Below are 16296 nucleotides of genomic sequence, written 5' to 3' on the forward strand. Positions count from 1 at the left end.
AGACAGAGAGATAATAAAATGCAAAGCACTTTAAATTCCAAAAGAAATAACATACTTTATATCTGGTACACCCTATCAAACAGAGTTTCAGGCAAAACACTGCCAAATATATTTTGTTCTATCTGTTCTACTCTAAACATGCAGATTACATGATTCAGTGTGCAGCATTTGTGTTCTTTGACACAGATTCAATAAATAGTCAAAACACATGAATACTTAAATTTTACAATCTAAAACAGAAATCATAGAATCATAGACAAGAATTAAGCAGGTTTTTTTATTTTTTACTAAAAGTTAGACATGAATTCTCAGATGGTGTCTTCTGTTTTTCATTGTAATTGTCGACAATCTGGCAACGTTCAAGAGCATGTTGGATGGGGCCCTAAGCAGCATGACCTAGAGGGTGGTTTAAGCCATTCTACAATTATATGAATGGAGGTAAGCAATGAAAAAACAAAACCTGTATCTTTGACAAAATTATTTTGAGGAGTATGGCGAAGAGCTAAGAGTTATCTAGATATGCTAAATGAACAAGCAACACAACAGTCAGATGTATACTGATATTTCAGGGGAGAGTCTGAACTAGTCTCAAAGTCATTGAGTCACCGAGTCAATTCATGAGGATCAGTGCAGAATTCAACACACGAATGAAAATTTGCTCAACGTGAGACTATGGCAAAAACATGTTAATAAAAATAGAAAGAAATACAGAATACACAAAACCGTGGTGCATTTGAATTGCTGGTCCTCTTCTGGAATATTATTGCATGTAGTAGAGGTAGTCCTTCAGAGAGTACTGGAAGAAATGACAACGCAAGAAGTCTCTAAAGAGCAGACTGAAAACCATTTGCCTCAGAAAGGAGATGAATACAAGGAGATATAATAAGAATGCATAAAATATTGAATAAAGAAGGAAGACTGAGAACATGAAGGCTCCCTGTCTTATAACTACAAGACGTTCTGTTAAATTCAAAAATTGGACAATTTAAACTTGATAAAAGGATACTCTTTTTTTTTTTTGTATAAGTGCATAATTAGGCTGTTGGCTCTCTGCTGAAGTTATTTTCACTTTGTCACACAAAAAACTTTATAGTTCCAACTGTATATTTTAACTGTTTTTATGTTTCTCTTCACTCTTCTCTTTGTGTTTGCAAAGTGAAATTAATACATTGTCACTTTTCTGTAGCTATAAAGCAGTTCAGAGGAAGGCACTGGCTATCACAAAAGGTCTACACAAGATGCTTATATGAGAGGAGGAAATTATTAAGAATCCAATACCTGCATAAAGGAGAGACTCTTCCCTGATGATGCTAATCCACTGATGCCTAAGCTCCCCCTACATACCTGGCTATCTCTTTCTTGCGCTCTTGGCAAATGCATCCTCAATATCATTCCCCTGATGTTCAGCTTCAGATCAAAGTGATAGGAGCCAGTACAACCAGGATCTGGCCATAATTAACTATGCTGCGTAATCTCTCCTTCCTGTTCTCAGGACATCAGGGATGCAGAGGAAGAGTCTGGGAGGAAAAAAAAAAGTGCAGCTGTGCTTTTTCAGTTTCTTTCAGACCTCAGAGATCCTAAAGGGCTCCCATGGTCATAACAAACTGATTTTTAGCATGTTATGATGTTATGATGACCAAGGCGTATTCTCAATTACATCTGCACAGATAGAAAGAAAATATCTTGTCCTAGGTGGAACTGCAACTGATTTAAACACTCTGTAGCTGACAAGGAGTTCAGCTCATTTTCTGAAAAGTTTGTACATTTAATATTATGGGGCTGCCAAGGAACTAGAAAAATACAGAAGTTCTGAATTTCAAATCATATAGAACAGGAAGTCCCAACCTTATGTGTTTATTAAAGATCAGATAATTTTTTGTAAAGGTTTTGAACTGTTACCCTTAATATCTTGGGAAATCATTACCCCTTTTATATTCACTCCAGGCCACGCTGCCTCTTAAAAAAGAAGTACCAGTGAAGTGCAAAGTCTAATAATTGTCAAAGGTAGCAGATATAACACGTAAGCACATCCTGACAAAAGATGAATAGCAGGGGTGCAGGACTGAAGCAGGTAACCAAATGAGTAAATGTCAAATGAAGGATTACCTTAATTTGATTCTGTTTCATATGCCTCCTTTCTGCACAGTCCTTCCCAGCTGATACCTAAACCAGGTGTTTTCAAATATACAAAGTAGAAGCTCTACCTGGTGTGCTAAAGGAGATCCACTATTAGCTGCCAGCAGGAGCAACATCTTCTTTTCAAGTACTCAGCCAGTAGTCAGGATACAGAATTACACTGCCAGCTGACAACGACAAAGCACCCGCCAAGCCAAGTCCTATCTGGATTGTGCTAAACTATTATTATTTATTATTCTAACTGAAGTAGTACCCATGTCAAGGACCAGAGCCCTTTTATGCTTGGCTCTGTAAAAACACAGCCTAAAATGCATCTCCTTTCATTTGACTTCACCTTAAGAAACCCACAGTGCTCATACAGAGGATCCTAGGCCGAAAAGCTGTTTGAAACATGGTATGTAATCTTTTAGCCAATGAAAAGACCAACTAGGTCCTGGAAACAATTTCTTAACATAAGTAGCACCTCTGAAAAAAGTAGGTTGAAAGGGCGTTGAGACTGCAAAATCAGTCATGCCCGAACTAAACCTTCCTGCACTCTCTTGTTCTCACTCATCAGTCTTTAATTATTTGACCACGCACCTCTTCACCCCTCACCCCATCAGGATTCCTCATCTTATACAGGGCACAAGATACACAATACTCTTGAATGATAAATACTGACATTATTCTTCTTGCCCAGAGTATTGCCCATTGGCGTTCCTTCCACTATATTTATACTTTCTGTGAATACATAATCACTGATACCTTCCTGAGCTCCTTGCTCTGCTCATCACAGTAGAATCTAAATCCTTCACAAAACATTAATGCTTTCAGCCTCCCTCTAAGGTGAAGGGGAAGGACTTCTGTTTGCACAGGCACACAAATCAAAGAAGTACTAAGGTTAAGAAGTGCCACTCATTGCAGTTGCCCAGTTTCAGAAATGGAGGCCTGATCTACTGGGTCAATTAACATAACACCGTACTTTAAATTTTGAAAATAGACATCAGCAGCTTCAAGCCATGGCTGTAAGCGCTCAGCTTCTCCAAAAAATTAAGAGTGCCTCCAGAAAAGAAACTGTATGAGCTCAGTGGTCACTTCTGACTAGTGTAGTTTGCCCAGCATCAGGCTGGGATTGTGTTGCGAGAGTAGGGTCTGCTCTCCACGCAGGAAACAACAAGGTTAACACGCTCCCGCTGCCTGAGAAAGCTGAGGCAGGGCCTGCAGCTCTGACTGACCCAGAGAGAAGGCTCAGCTGGTGCACTGAAGCAGGCAGGGGTCTGGTGAAAAAAAAAAATACTATGCAACCCTAAAATTAAAAAAGGTATCAATGCACAATCACAAGGGGGCAGTACCTTCACTCTCATTAATAACTGGCTTCTGCATGCCTTATTTTGCAGCTTTTTCTCTCTTTTAGTGCAATTTTACTTTACATGAAAGCATTTTGTCCCAGTGTGTTCAGCCTGGACAGATCCTGGTCTAGCTCCTGGCTCCTCTGAAAAATGCTTTATTTTTCACGTTCAAAGAAGGCTGTTATGGTTGGGCAGACAGCTTTGCCTCCACAAACTTCCCAAGGAGATTCTAGATTAACAACAGCTGCAGCTGCAGGGGAAAGTCCTCCTTCCTTCCTGTGGGCCCCAGACTGGAACACTTCGAATTCTTAGTAAACACCTATTTAATACATGCTAATAGAAAGCTCTTAAGAGCTTATCACTTGGCTGAATGGGACAACTTCTCAGGAACAGCAAAGACCACATCTGTAGTATTTAGATGACATCCCTGGCAAATTTTAGCGTCTCAGAGAAATGGCAGCAAAAGTTCTTTTGCTACATTCAGGAAAGCCTGTTTACCTCTAACTTCGTTCATTAGGAATTAATAATTTTGCTGGCATTTTAAAAAAAAATCAGCCTTTGATATGTATCTGCCATGAAAAATTGCTGCCAAGTGTAAATGATCTGTGCTAAGTTAAAAAAAAGTGATCAGAAACACGATCTGAAAGTAGAAGGATTGTGTAATGTTAAGTATAGTTAATGATACCAACATTTCCTAAAATACAGATCCTTCCTATCTTGGAATTCTATCTACAGGCCTGCTGAACTATACCACTTTCTTGCTGTAACTCCTATGAGATTTACCTGCAAGTTTCCAGAATTTTACACTAGGAAAAGGTTTTTTCTACATTTTTTCTACATTTTGATCACTGCTGCAGACAGGATATTAAACAGGATGAACTATTATTTGATTCAGTACAGCAGTTCTTGTGCTGAATGCATTATTTACAAGACAGTGGATTGCAATAAATGAAGTTTTACTGATAGCCCTGTTGCTATTTAGTCTTCGAATTTATTAAAGCAATGAATGTGGCCTGGTTTGAATACCTTATGTTACTGTTTACTTTGGTGTAACTGTTATGTAGACATGTTCACATGAGAAAAGTTAAAGGGCATCAACAGAGGTGAGTTTCAAATGTGATAAAAGAGGCAGCTCTCCCTTTCCCTTCTTTCCATTCAAAAGAATGGAGTGATATGTTTACCACTTTTCATGTTGAACATGAGTATTCTTTTTAAAAAGAAGAAATTATTAACTCAAAATGATTAGGAAATTTTGGATTATGCACACCTGGAAAATATGATGAGGGAGTGCTGAAAGCTTCTGCTAAATACAGGCTCAGGTGCACAAGCCTTGCTCTCCCCAGTGACAGCAGTTCACAAGATCTACCGTACCAGTTGGTAAACCCTTACTTAGTCTCCACACTTAACTCACTCCAACTCCTCAACCATCTTCAACAAAACTGTTCATCTGACTCTGGCTTGGCAGGTACAGCCTTTAGGTTTATGATTCAATGTATCAAAAAGATGTAATAACCATTTCCAGCTGTGGGGTATGAGGAAAAGGAGGAAAGACTTAATCTAGTGTAGAGGGTATGCCAACTTTCATGCACTATTTGCTTTACCAAAGTTACAAACAATGGAAAAGGAGGTTAGTAATCGAAGTGCCCTCTCATCTTAATGACAATGGGGATAGTACACCTCCATACAGCCAATACGTTTAACAGATGTGGTCCAAAACTGCTGTCAGCTACTGATAATATTCCACTTTAGGAAGCTTGATAACTCGGGCTGTGGTTACAAAAGTCACAGAGTTGTATTGCAGAGCTATGATAGCATACCTGTGAAACACTACACAGCTACTCAAGTACATCAGAGCTATGAAGCAGGACTATTCAAAAGAAGTACTTCAAATATAAACAAAATAAACAAAAACAGCACTTATGCTAATGTCAAATATTTATAGTTTTGTCACTTACAAAGTTTAGCAGCCTCATGGTTTCCAATACACTAGTTGCACGCTCCATTTTCTTCAATAGTGCAAATCCCCAGAGCCACTTTTTGAAGTTTTAAGTGTGTTGTTTATGCTGGAAAGGCATGTTTGAGCCTTGCCAAAAAAGGATCTTTCAGATCTCAAGAAATTGCTGCGGGGACTTGCTCCTTTCCCCAATTCAAAATTGAAGGTGGAGGCTGTTTTTAAGGCAGGGACCAGAAGCACTCCTTGTTCAAGTGCCATAAATGCAAAATCAGTATTTTCTAAGACTTTGGAGAGTTAGAGGATTTTTTCTGGAATACCAAAGGAACTTTTCTCGGTTAACATACAGCATTGTCACACATGCAAGCATGTTCTGCAGTTGCATTATTTTCGGTTGTTTTTCCTCATTTTCTTCCACACTCATTTTTTGGCACTTTTACTTCTTCCATCTCTCTGTGCTCTGCTTGCTTCCCATTTTTTTCCCTGCAATGTACAATTTCTCCCTACCTTGTCCTTTGCTACTCTGCTCTTCTGCCTTCAGAATAAGCATTTTTAGCTGTTTTCTTGCACAAGAAGTGAAGTGTCCAAATGAAAACGACTGCATTTCTAATTATATGAGATGATAACAGTACTTTCTTAGTAGAAAATAAAGATAATTCAGCCACAGAAAGTCTTAATATTTCAATATACAAATTAAAACATGAAAAAAAATTGAACATGGATGCCAAGAAATTTTAGTAAACTGTTTTAATTGAACAGCACCACATCTATGCTTCAATCTCTGATGATTGTAATATACAAACATTTCACTGTCTGTTACCTACACGGACAGAAGAACACAAGTGACCTAAGTCACCAACCTATCCTAGAACTTCTTCTCTGAATACAGACTCCTGAGTACACACACACACACACACACCATTTCTGCTGGTCACATGGAGTATTATCTGGACTGGACAACAACATACTAAAATGTTCCATGTGCCTACCTTTCTGAACAAAAAAAAAGTATTTTATACTTCAAATTAGGCTCCAGTGAACAGTATAGAAACTGCAAGTACACACATACAAAACAAAACAGTTACATAAAAATGTGAGTGTACATTCACATTTGTATGTATACACGTGTGTGTGTCGATGGCAAAAAATATACATATATATAATATACATAGAAAATGCTGTTCTTACCTTATTGCGCTTGCAGATAAGTGGCCATAAGAACCACTGGCTGAGGAGCTGCTACGAGAATTATTGAGAATTGTGACCAAGGAATTTGGAGATGTCCGTATCATGGTCTGAAGGTCAAAGCTGTGATCAGATAGGGGGGATATGGACAACGTACGCTTTCGGCTTGGTCTAGCTGATAATCTCGGACTCGGAAACCTGGCGCCTGTTATGTAAACACAAATAATTATCCACCAGAGTACTTAATTGCATTTATTTTTTATCGGTGATTGTTAGGGAGTCGCAAGACACCAACACGCTGTGATAAGCTGTGATAAGACCACTCTCTCCACTTGTGATCTACTGGCTACAATTGAGGAAAATTAGGATGAAAAATCTGTCTTCCTGTGGCTTACCTCAGTGGAGCTGTGTTTATTAATGTGCAAGCAAAATGATGAATTGCTAAACAAAAGGAAAAGACTTTTATGAGTTATTCCTCTCATTTCTGGTGATTTATGAATCTGATGGCTTCTTAGACATTCACATCATTAATTCAACCACAAGCAATGAGAGGTTCAGATCTAGGCTACTAACAAACCCAAACCCACATCTCTTTAATACACACAGCCAAAGCTAAAACTGTAAAATACAGCACAGAAGTGAAGTGGTAGCTTTTCCTTTGCTGACCATAGTTCTGCCTGGACAATATTTGATGCAAAACTAAAAATCAGGACTGAAAATCACTATAAAGGTCGGTTCTGTCAACAGAAGTTAAAAGGCATTCACAGCATTAGACTGAGAAATGGTAGGCTTTATTTGAACTCATCCAGGATCCCATGATATTCTTGTGTTGGTACACACAGGGGGGCTATGGTTTCCAGACATCTTAGAACTAGAGATCAAGCTTTTCAAAGCACTTAAGCGAAGGCAACAATACAGACACCATTCAAAACAATAAATATTACATTTATAAATCATTTGAGCAGCTTTGAAAATCTCTACCCCTTCTGGTCTATTTTACCACATCATCCCAAAAATCTGCAGTCCTGATGGAAGATAGTTCATTTTAAATTTATTCCCTTTATTTAATTAATTTCCATCTCACTTGAGTCTGAGAAGAAGGGAATTAGCCTCCCTCCTGTGTACTGAACTGTCTTCTTTAATAGTAGTGCAGCTTCTACCTTTTTAATCCCTTTAACCTGCAGTAAAGGACTGAGTCCTAACAATCCTGACAGCCAGGGTCATGCAGGTCTCTGGTTTAATGTTTATTTTACAGTTACTTCTCTCAGACTCCTTGACTTCCTCTGTAACTTACTCAAAATTAACAAATGTTAGCAACCTTCCATTATGGGTCTGTTTTTCTTGATTCCTGCTCATCTCTTGGTGCTCTGGACAACTTCTCAATGGAGTATTTAAGTTTACATGCCAAATAATACCCAGTCAAATGGACTCCAATTAGTCTAATCCCAAGGACACAGCAGGATTACAATCTGCCATTACATTTTCCTTACACATATAAGTGCACTGCCCTTCTTTCTGTGCATGCTATCCAAGATTTTTATCTGGTATTAACAGCTGCCACTTCATCGCTGCTGTGCTTGCACGACTGCATCTCTGCCTATTGTCCTTCTAATCTATGCTGAGTTTTGCCTCACCTGCCAACATGGCTGCCAATTATTTTAAGCATCTGGTTAAGATGTTTTTTGTTGGTTTTTTTTGTGCACTGCCTCTGCAAGAGGCCTTAGTCCATACTGCTCAGACTTTCAATGAATATTCATGTTCTTGATTCATCATTTAAAACTCAGACATAGCCATTTATTTCTTCCTAAAGCTACTACACTTTATGCAATCTATTTTATCTCCTTTTTATGAGCTTTCTATTGTAGCGCGTCTGCTTGATATTTCATTAGTGCTGTGTTTCGTATTTTTCATATCTTTCAAAGCTTGAGATGCTTTATTTGTGCCAAAATAAAACCCAACGCTGATCAGCAGCTATAAGAAACTGCAATATATTTAGTAAGAAAATACAAGATACATGCCATGGTAAAACAAAAATGGCACTTACAAAAACAAAACAAAAATTTGCACTTACATCTTTCATCCACAACTCTCATCTGCTGACTGTTCAGCCAGCATCAGTTAGAACAAATTCACTGAAGTCAGTGGGGGGAACATAATTTGCCTGAGCTGAGGATACAATTGGAGTGCTTCAGAGGTGAATAAACTATGCTACTGCTATTTTACAATGGAATGGCTAAGTACAGGTGTTTCTGGTTAAGCAGCAAGTGGAGGGGACAAGACCTGCTAAACATTCACTGCCCAGAAAAGTGAGATGTTGTTCAGACATCATTTGTGATTATCAGCTATCCTAACAGTGTGCTATATATGACAGGCAGAGTATGTAGTTAACGTGAACACTGGTATGAATCCTCTAGCACAAATTTCATTGTGCTAGCAAGAAAGCAGCAGGCATACTCAAAAGGAGACAAGCACAGCTCCCACTCATTTGATAAGCAGGACCTAATGTAATGTATTTACAGCTGAGAGTCATTGTGAACTGCTAACGGCAGCGTATGAGAAATTTCAAAAGAGCATTTCCATGAGTAATACTTTTTAAAAGTTACTTCTTATAGATCGGAAGTTCAGTTCTGAATCTGTACAATGACAAAGGATTTACCGCTTATTTGGGAAACTTCTCAGGACTCTGCAAAATGTGAACTGATTGCTGCTTATGCTGTCTAGACAGGGTGTGCATAGGTTTGATTAAAGAAGTGGAGCAGTTACTAAGAACACCAACACCTGAATATCTTTCATTTGAAGCTAGACTGGGACTAGATGATAAAAGCAGGGGACAACACCTGGGTTTTGCTTCTTCTGTGATGAGACACTGTGCCTTGATGGCAGATAGCCCAGCCATTAGCTGCACCATCCAGCAGTCTTGGCTTTGTCTTCTCCCCAAGGCAGTGCCCAGTTCTGCCTCCACCTAGATGTAGGAATTCAGAAGCACTTTCCATCTTCCTGGGATGGAGCCAGTTTCCTAAGGTCAAATGGTTCCCCGTGTACAGGGGGAAATTCCTGCTTCACAGCAGGAACCAACAGCCAAGGCCACGCAAGAGCTCTACAGGATCTGACAGTGGGAGGAGATTTGCTTCAGGGGAGGCCATGATTTTCAGCACTAGAAATACAATTAAATGGAATTATTGTTTTTTCAGATCTCCGTGGTTTAATTAAGTTTCACATTCTTAAAAAGTCATAAGCATGAGCTGTCCATCCATTGCACTGCAGAATGTTTGCTAAACCATTCATTTAGCATAACATCATTCTTAGCCAGTGAAAAGGAATAGATAGCTATTTTTACATTTCTCTGAATACTAAAACAAACTTTTCAGCCTTGCCCGGGCACTTAAATTAAACACAAACACTTCAATATTTATTTAGTAATTTGAGATGTTTATCTGCTCACTGTATTCTCCCACTGAACCATTACATTCCACACTCTTTATAAAACACTTTAAAACCAAAAAACGCAGGACCAGTGATTCCCTGAAAACTCATTTCCCACCATGCAAGCACTGAAAAGAAAATCAGCTTTGGCAAAGCATGTAAATGGAAGCTGACGGTGAAGGTTTGTTTAGAAATGTCACCTTTTTGGAGCAGACATTATAGTTATAAGAAGCCAGCAGTAGATAGTAAAGACTTGTATGTGCCAACAAAAACCTCAGCAGGTGTCAGAAGAAAAATCTTATTCCTGGGATGGAGATCAATTCTAAAATAACAGATATCTATCTCTATCATAAATTTCAAAATGGAATATGCCATCCAGCAAATTTGTTCATGAATTTTATTTCTGAGTTGTAGTTTTTAGCATTGCTTAATCATTTATAAGGCCATCTTCAGACATATATCATTTATTCTATCTCTTTAAATCAAATTTCATCAAACCTGTTTTATTACAACCCTTCAAATCAAACTTCTTAGAACCCACCTAAAGCAATAGTTTCTGTTGAAGGTTGTGAACATAGGAAGTTGTTTTTTTTTAATTTAAAGTTTTCTTTTTTCCTTTCTTTTTCTTTTGGATTCTGTTCACAAATGTGCAAGCTTTGTTTTTACTTTACTGAAGTTTGACATGAATTTTGTCTTAGTTTCCAAAAGAGTGTATCTCTTATCAATGCAAGAGGAAAACTAATGGATTTGCTGTTCCACACTCATTCTCCACTTAAGGGTGAAAATCAGAAATCAAATCCAGTACAAAGCTCCTCACACAGGTCCAACTCTTCAGGCTGGCCTAATTCTTTACATCAATAGGGTTACAATCAGTGTCAGTAATGCAAAAGGGTTAGGGCAGTGCTGAATGGCTTTTGAAAAAGAAGTATCTCCCATTCCGAGTAAGCACAGACAAAATGTAATCAGAGTGAGGATATTAATACTGATAGGAGATGAATCTAGAAGCCTCAGGAACACGCTTACCTTCCACTAAACACCACAAAAAAAGCACAGTAAAATTCACTCTCCGAGGGAAATAGGTGGATACCAAACCCCAAACCTGTGATTTGGGGAATTTTCTAAGCGTTTAAAAGACAGTTTTGGCATCTTTCCAGCCACAACAATGAATCACAGTTGTTGCTACTGTCAATATCTTCCCCTAGTTACTTTGATATTATAGTTAGCATATCTGAACCCTTGAGGTCAAGCAAGAAGATAGGAAGACCTAGTCAGGGATTCTGGCCACCAAAACAACAGAAAAACATTACAGCAGCAAAGAGAATTATGGTCCACTTCTCATGCCACACAGGAGTAGATGAGGAAACGTGCCAATCAAGCACACATGATCCTGGCCTTATTCCCCCACAGCATACACTGTAGAAAGGTCACAGACACTGAAGTTCAGAGCTTCAAGAACATACTTCCTCCTTAGGCAACATTTAACGTTCCGGTTAACTGTTCTCACTTTGAAATCAGTCTTCCAGCACAAAAGGCCAAAAACTGCATAAACTGCATTTAACCTGCTTTCGTGCCTAGTGTATACTGTTGCTGGAATTATTATTTGTACTACAGGAGAGAGCAGAAATGCCAAATTACTGCGCTATATGCTGTATAAACACACAATTAAGAGACAGACTTGCTTCACAAAATAAGAACAATATCTTGTTTGTATCTTTTTGGTTGTTGCGCAGAATAAATGAGCAGCAGTCTTTGAGTGAGTTAACTTGCTCAGAATTTGATAGCAGATAATGAGGGAATCTACCAGTCTCTCATCTATGTTCTCTGACGAGACTGGGCAAAGGTGAAAGAGTACTTTTAAGATAACTATATAAGTCCTTAAGAAGAAAGACCCAAACAAATGCCACTGTTTTGCATTCATCACTGTACTTAGTTAATAAATGCATACATGGGCATTGTTATTGTTAAAAAAAAGTCTTAATATTGGCTTCCTGCTAATTGTTTTTTTCTCTTTTCTAATCTAAAACTCTGACAAAGAAGAAAGGAGTTTTCTATAGCATGATGAATGATAGGACATTCAGATTCCTACTTAATGACAATTAATTTGCTGTATACCCATGCAAGTTAAGATAGTTTTAATTAGTTTTCACAAAGTAAAAGGGTAACTTCATACTCTATTTAGATAAAAGCAGCTATTGCCTGACTAAACACATTCTCATCAAATACAGAAGGTGAGCTGAGTGACCTTAGTAGGATTGGTTCTTATTTTAATTCTCTATTTACTGTTTAAAAATAACCCATTTGCATAATACCATTACGCATCTTTTGTCTGTAATTCTGAAATAATCCCTAATTGAAAAGTTGCTGCTAAAATGAACTACAAATGTGTGATCTTAATTTTTAAAAACAAACACAAAACACATTAAAGAGCACATTTCAAACACATTGCAGCTAAAGCTGTGGACAGCTAACATTCCTGTTAGAGCAAGTACTTAGGTACATTTTATGAATAGGCTGAAGTTATGGGCAAAGGTCAATATGCTTCCCCTTTAATAAGAAGGGGAAGTGATAATGTGCTTTGGGATGCAAAAACTGTAATTCTTCAGAGATTACTGCATATACAGTCTCTACTCACACATCAAGGTCCTTTGTGCAAGCACCATTATTTGTACGAGTACTGCAGTGTCTTCTCATTTTCCTAGGTTTTCTAGCAGACATCTGTCCATCTTTCTTCAGACTGAACAGGTCCGTTCAATTACGTCTGTCTCGAAACAAGTAGTATGGAACTGCTAACTGCATGCATTTGGAAACTCCATCCTAGTAGGAACTAAAAACATTGCAAGTACAGAACACCACTTCAATGAAGTAATGTCCATTTATACAAGCTGGAGAATTTTCCTTGCAACAGAACACAGCAGCAAATTTATATTACCTGAACTATGCATAAAAGAGTTTCCATTCTGCAAGACATTAATATGCATCAAATGCATTAACAGTGTACCTTGTCCATCCTTATTCCTCTTAAAATACAAACCAGAAAGTATCAAATTATTAAGCTTTCAAGCACAGAAACATGCACATTAATTTCTGGTCCATACTCCACGTGTGGGTTTATAATGTTCCTGAAGTGGGTTCAAGGTATTTTACTTTACTGTATAATCACTGTGCACAAGACCAGCACAGTATATGCACACTACCAGTGCAGCATGAGACTGATAAAAGAAACTGAATTAAAAAGTCCTTCACTATCAAGACATTAAAATCAAAATAGTTTGTCTCAGCCAGTTCCATGACAGTCTGTCATGTCTCAATATTGTAAAGATTGTTGGTCAGTCAACTATTTCATGCTTCCAGGCATGTCTTCTGAGGGGTAGCTATGTATATTTCCATGTTTTCAGAGGAAAACCTCCTAACTCCCATATTCATTGGATCAGCAAGTATAGCAAGCAGCTAACAGAGGGACACAAGTGAGAAGAAACCACATGCTAACAAAGACTTTAAAAAGCTGTGGGACAGCGGCACAACAAGGTGGTGTAATGCTATTGTATTGCTCTGTACAACTGAGCAAGAGTCATCCGTGCTTGATTTCTTGTCACCATTTTTTATTTCTTTTCTGGAAGGAACCGATTTCATCCCAATAAGCACGCAAGCATCTTCTAATTACTCTGCATTATCCTTCTGGTTGATGAAAATAAGTGGCAACAAGCAATCTGGAATAGGGTGCTCTCTTTTCCTCCTTCACCAGAGAGGAGACAGATTAAAGGCCTGAAAGATGCTGAAGTGGGTAAAGAAGGCTCTTAATATTAGGGAAAACTAAGTCAGGATCCTTAAGAATTCAGCAATCTGCTTCACCATAGAAGCAGTCTCAAGGTCTATCATTATACGATACATAACTTGTAAGCGTGCTACCTCTCTAAGAAGGAGGGGAACATGCTCTCCTAATGGAAAAACACAGGTAAACCTTTTATTAACAGAAAGCTCATCGGGGAAATACTCACCCTAACAATGAAAGTAAGTTACTGACTGTGAATAGAAAAGGACCTTTTCAAAAGCACTCAAGTCGCAGTGGAAATAAAATTTATAACCTACATTCAGGAGCAGTCCTGTTCCTCTCCATACTTTCTTACAAAGTTTACTTTCAGACTTAATGTAACGTTTGTTTATCTGGCAAGCAACGTTCAGGTCCTTCAGCCTCAGTAGGAGACTTATGTTGACTCCTGCTTCTCCATTTGCATGGAGGCCATTTGGGCCAGAACAGGAATGATCCATGTGGTTCCCTTTGCAGGACTGTCTTTATTTCTAGAAAATGTCACTTACTATCCATGGCATGAAGATACTCCATATGTAGAGCACCAGCTCCAGCAGTGGCAGCTGAAGGAATGATGTCTGCGTAAGGGCTGCGCTGGCCTGCCAACAGAGCCATCTGATGATAATATTCAGCTGGACTGACGCCAGCATGTGGAGCTAAAAGCACAACATAAAAAGCAGTGTTAATGATGTTAAGGTAAATGAAAAGGAAAGTTTTATCACATTACTGGCTTCTCTGGCTATTAAAACAGCTTGTTTATTTTTTAATGTAATGTGACATCTGCAGTATGCCACCACTGGTCAACGTATTACAACCAGTGCCACTGCAAAGACAACATTCAAAAAAAACAGCAAGACATAAAGAATTAATGAGCTCTGTGACCTCATTTTTTTAATATTTATTATTTATTATTAAGTGATTCAAAAAGGGACTGTCACTCGCAGTGACAGTGTTCATGTAAGTTTAGGAGAAAAGAGGGACAAAGCATGCTTTCAGGACAAATATCTGTTGTCCACGAACAGTGGCAGGGCTTTTTTGGAGGACAAACCGAAGTCCGTGAAGGCATGCATCCCATCCTTCAAAATTCATACGTAAGTATTTTTTACTTAATATAAAAGCACGTTTTCCGAGTCAGGGCCTCAGACAAGATTGGCTCTACGTCCTGAGCATAGTGATGCAGACCTCTGACAGTGACTTGTATTAGCCTTTCTCTCCTGTAAAAATGACGTATGAGCTTTCTGTTCCCCTGCAGTTTTCAAGTATGCCATCAACTAATGGGCAATTACGGACAAATCAAAAATACATGTCATTTTAATATCACTTTATTTCAGCAGCCTTCTGTAGAGGGTCACTTCATTGGCTTCTATGAGAAGTGCTCATAAAAAGAGCAATTCTGACTCTGTTATGTTATGCAGACTTCCTTTTCAATCTCTACTTGTCCCACTTGCAAAACAGCTAAAATTACCTTTTATGTGCTCACCAGAAGGTGGTATATCAGTGCATAAATTTGCCTAAAAATCTTTTAAGTTACGGGCTACACAACAACAGATAGATCACATATTCTTCCATATTATTTCATAATATTTCATATTATCTACTAAGATTTTTCTTTAATCCTAGCAACCAAATCCTGAATGGAAACAGAATTTCAAGCTTCAATTTTGTAGATTACTGACTTACCTGAATATTCTTTCTTACATAGTGTGACAAAAAAGGATAATTTATGCTTGCACTGAGAACTGTATCACAAATGCAAACCTCAGAGGCAAAGCATCAACATTTGTACTAAAATGAGGAAAATACTGAGTCTGGAGAATTCTCGAGTTAATTCAATAGCCACGCTTCTAAAGTGTGTTACCTGCCTTTACTTTTACCAAAGAGAATGGAAGAAAGTGCTCTTGATGTTATAATGTAAAACACAAACAACTTTCAGGAAAGGTTTAAAAAATAAAAGTACATTGAACAGCAACAGAAATGGCATAAAAATTGAGCTGGGAAAAATTAAAGAATGTCAGTACTTTTTCCAAATTACAAATTAATTTTTAAATTCAGTAGAATCTACTTTATCCACCATCACTTTCTGTGACATGGCAAGAAAAACATTCAGACCAAATCTCAAAAGAAGAGTAACTCACACTGAATCACTGATGTTAAAGTTTTACAGTAGCAGGCAACCACCATATCTTTCCAGACACACTTAACATATTTCCGGAGCTTTCTGACATAAGTGTCTGGGTTAACTAACAATAACATTGGCTGCAAAATTTAAAATGAACAGCTGCAGAAAACATAGCGAGCTCATAACTGCATTAGTAAGTGTTCCGTACGCTGAGAAATGCTCTGGTGCTCTTTAAAGATCACTCCTTACCTTCTTCAAACATAAAAAATTACCCTAATAAATGATGTATCGCATGAAGGGTAAAGGAAGGGTAAATGGGAAGGCCCGCAGCACTGAATTTTCTCCTGTT

General features: G+C 38.1%; 1 protein-coding gene across 5 annotated transcripts in view; it reads right to left on the minus strand.

The window, feature by feature from the left end:
- Window positions 1-16296, minus strand: part of GLI3 (GLI family zinc finger 3) — a 203862-nt gene that overhangs the window by 47158 nt on the left and 140408 nt on the right. For all 5 annotated transcript variants that reach the window (XM_021386345.1, XM_021386346.1, XM_021386347.1 and 2 more), the window contains 2 exons: window positions 14338-14484; window positions 6604-6805 (listed from right to left, as the gene is read on the minus strand). In XM_021386345.1, the coding sequence (XP_021242020.1) occupies window positions 6604-6805; window positions 14338-14484 (349 nt within the window). The remainder of the gene's footprint in view (window positions 1-6603; window positions 6806-14337; window positions 14485-16296) is intronic.

Source organism: Numida meleagris, chromosome 2 (assembly GCF_002078875.1).
Source record: "Numida meleagris isolate 19003 breed g44 Domestic line chromosome 2, NumMel1.0, whole genome shotgun sequence".
In the NCBI taxonomy this organism is placed as follows: Eukaryota; Metazoa; Chordata; class Aves; order Galliformes; family Numididae; genus Numida; species Numida meleagris.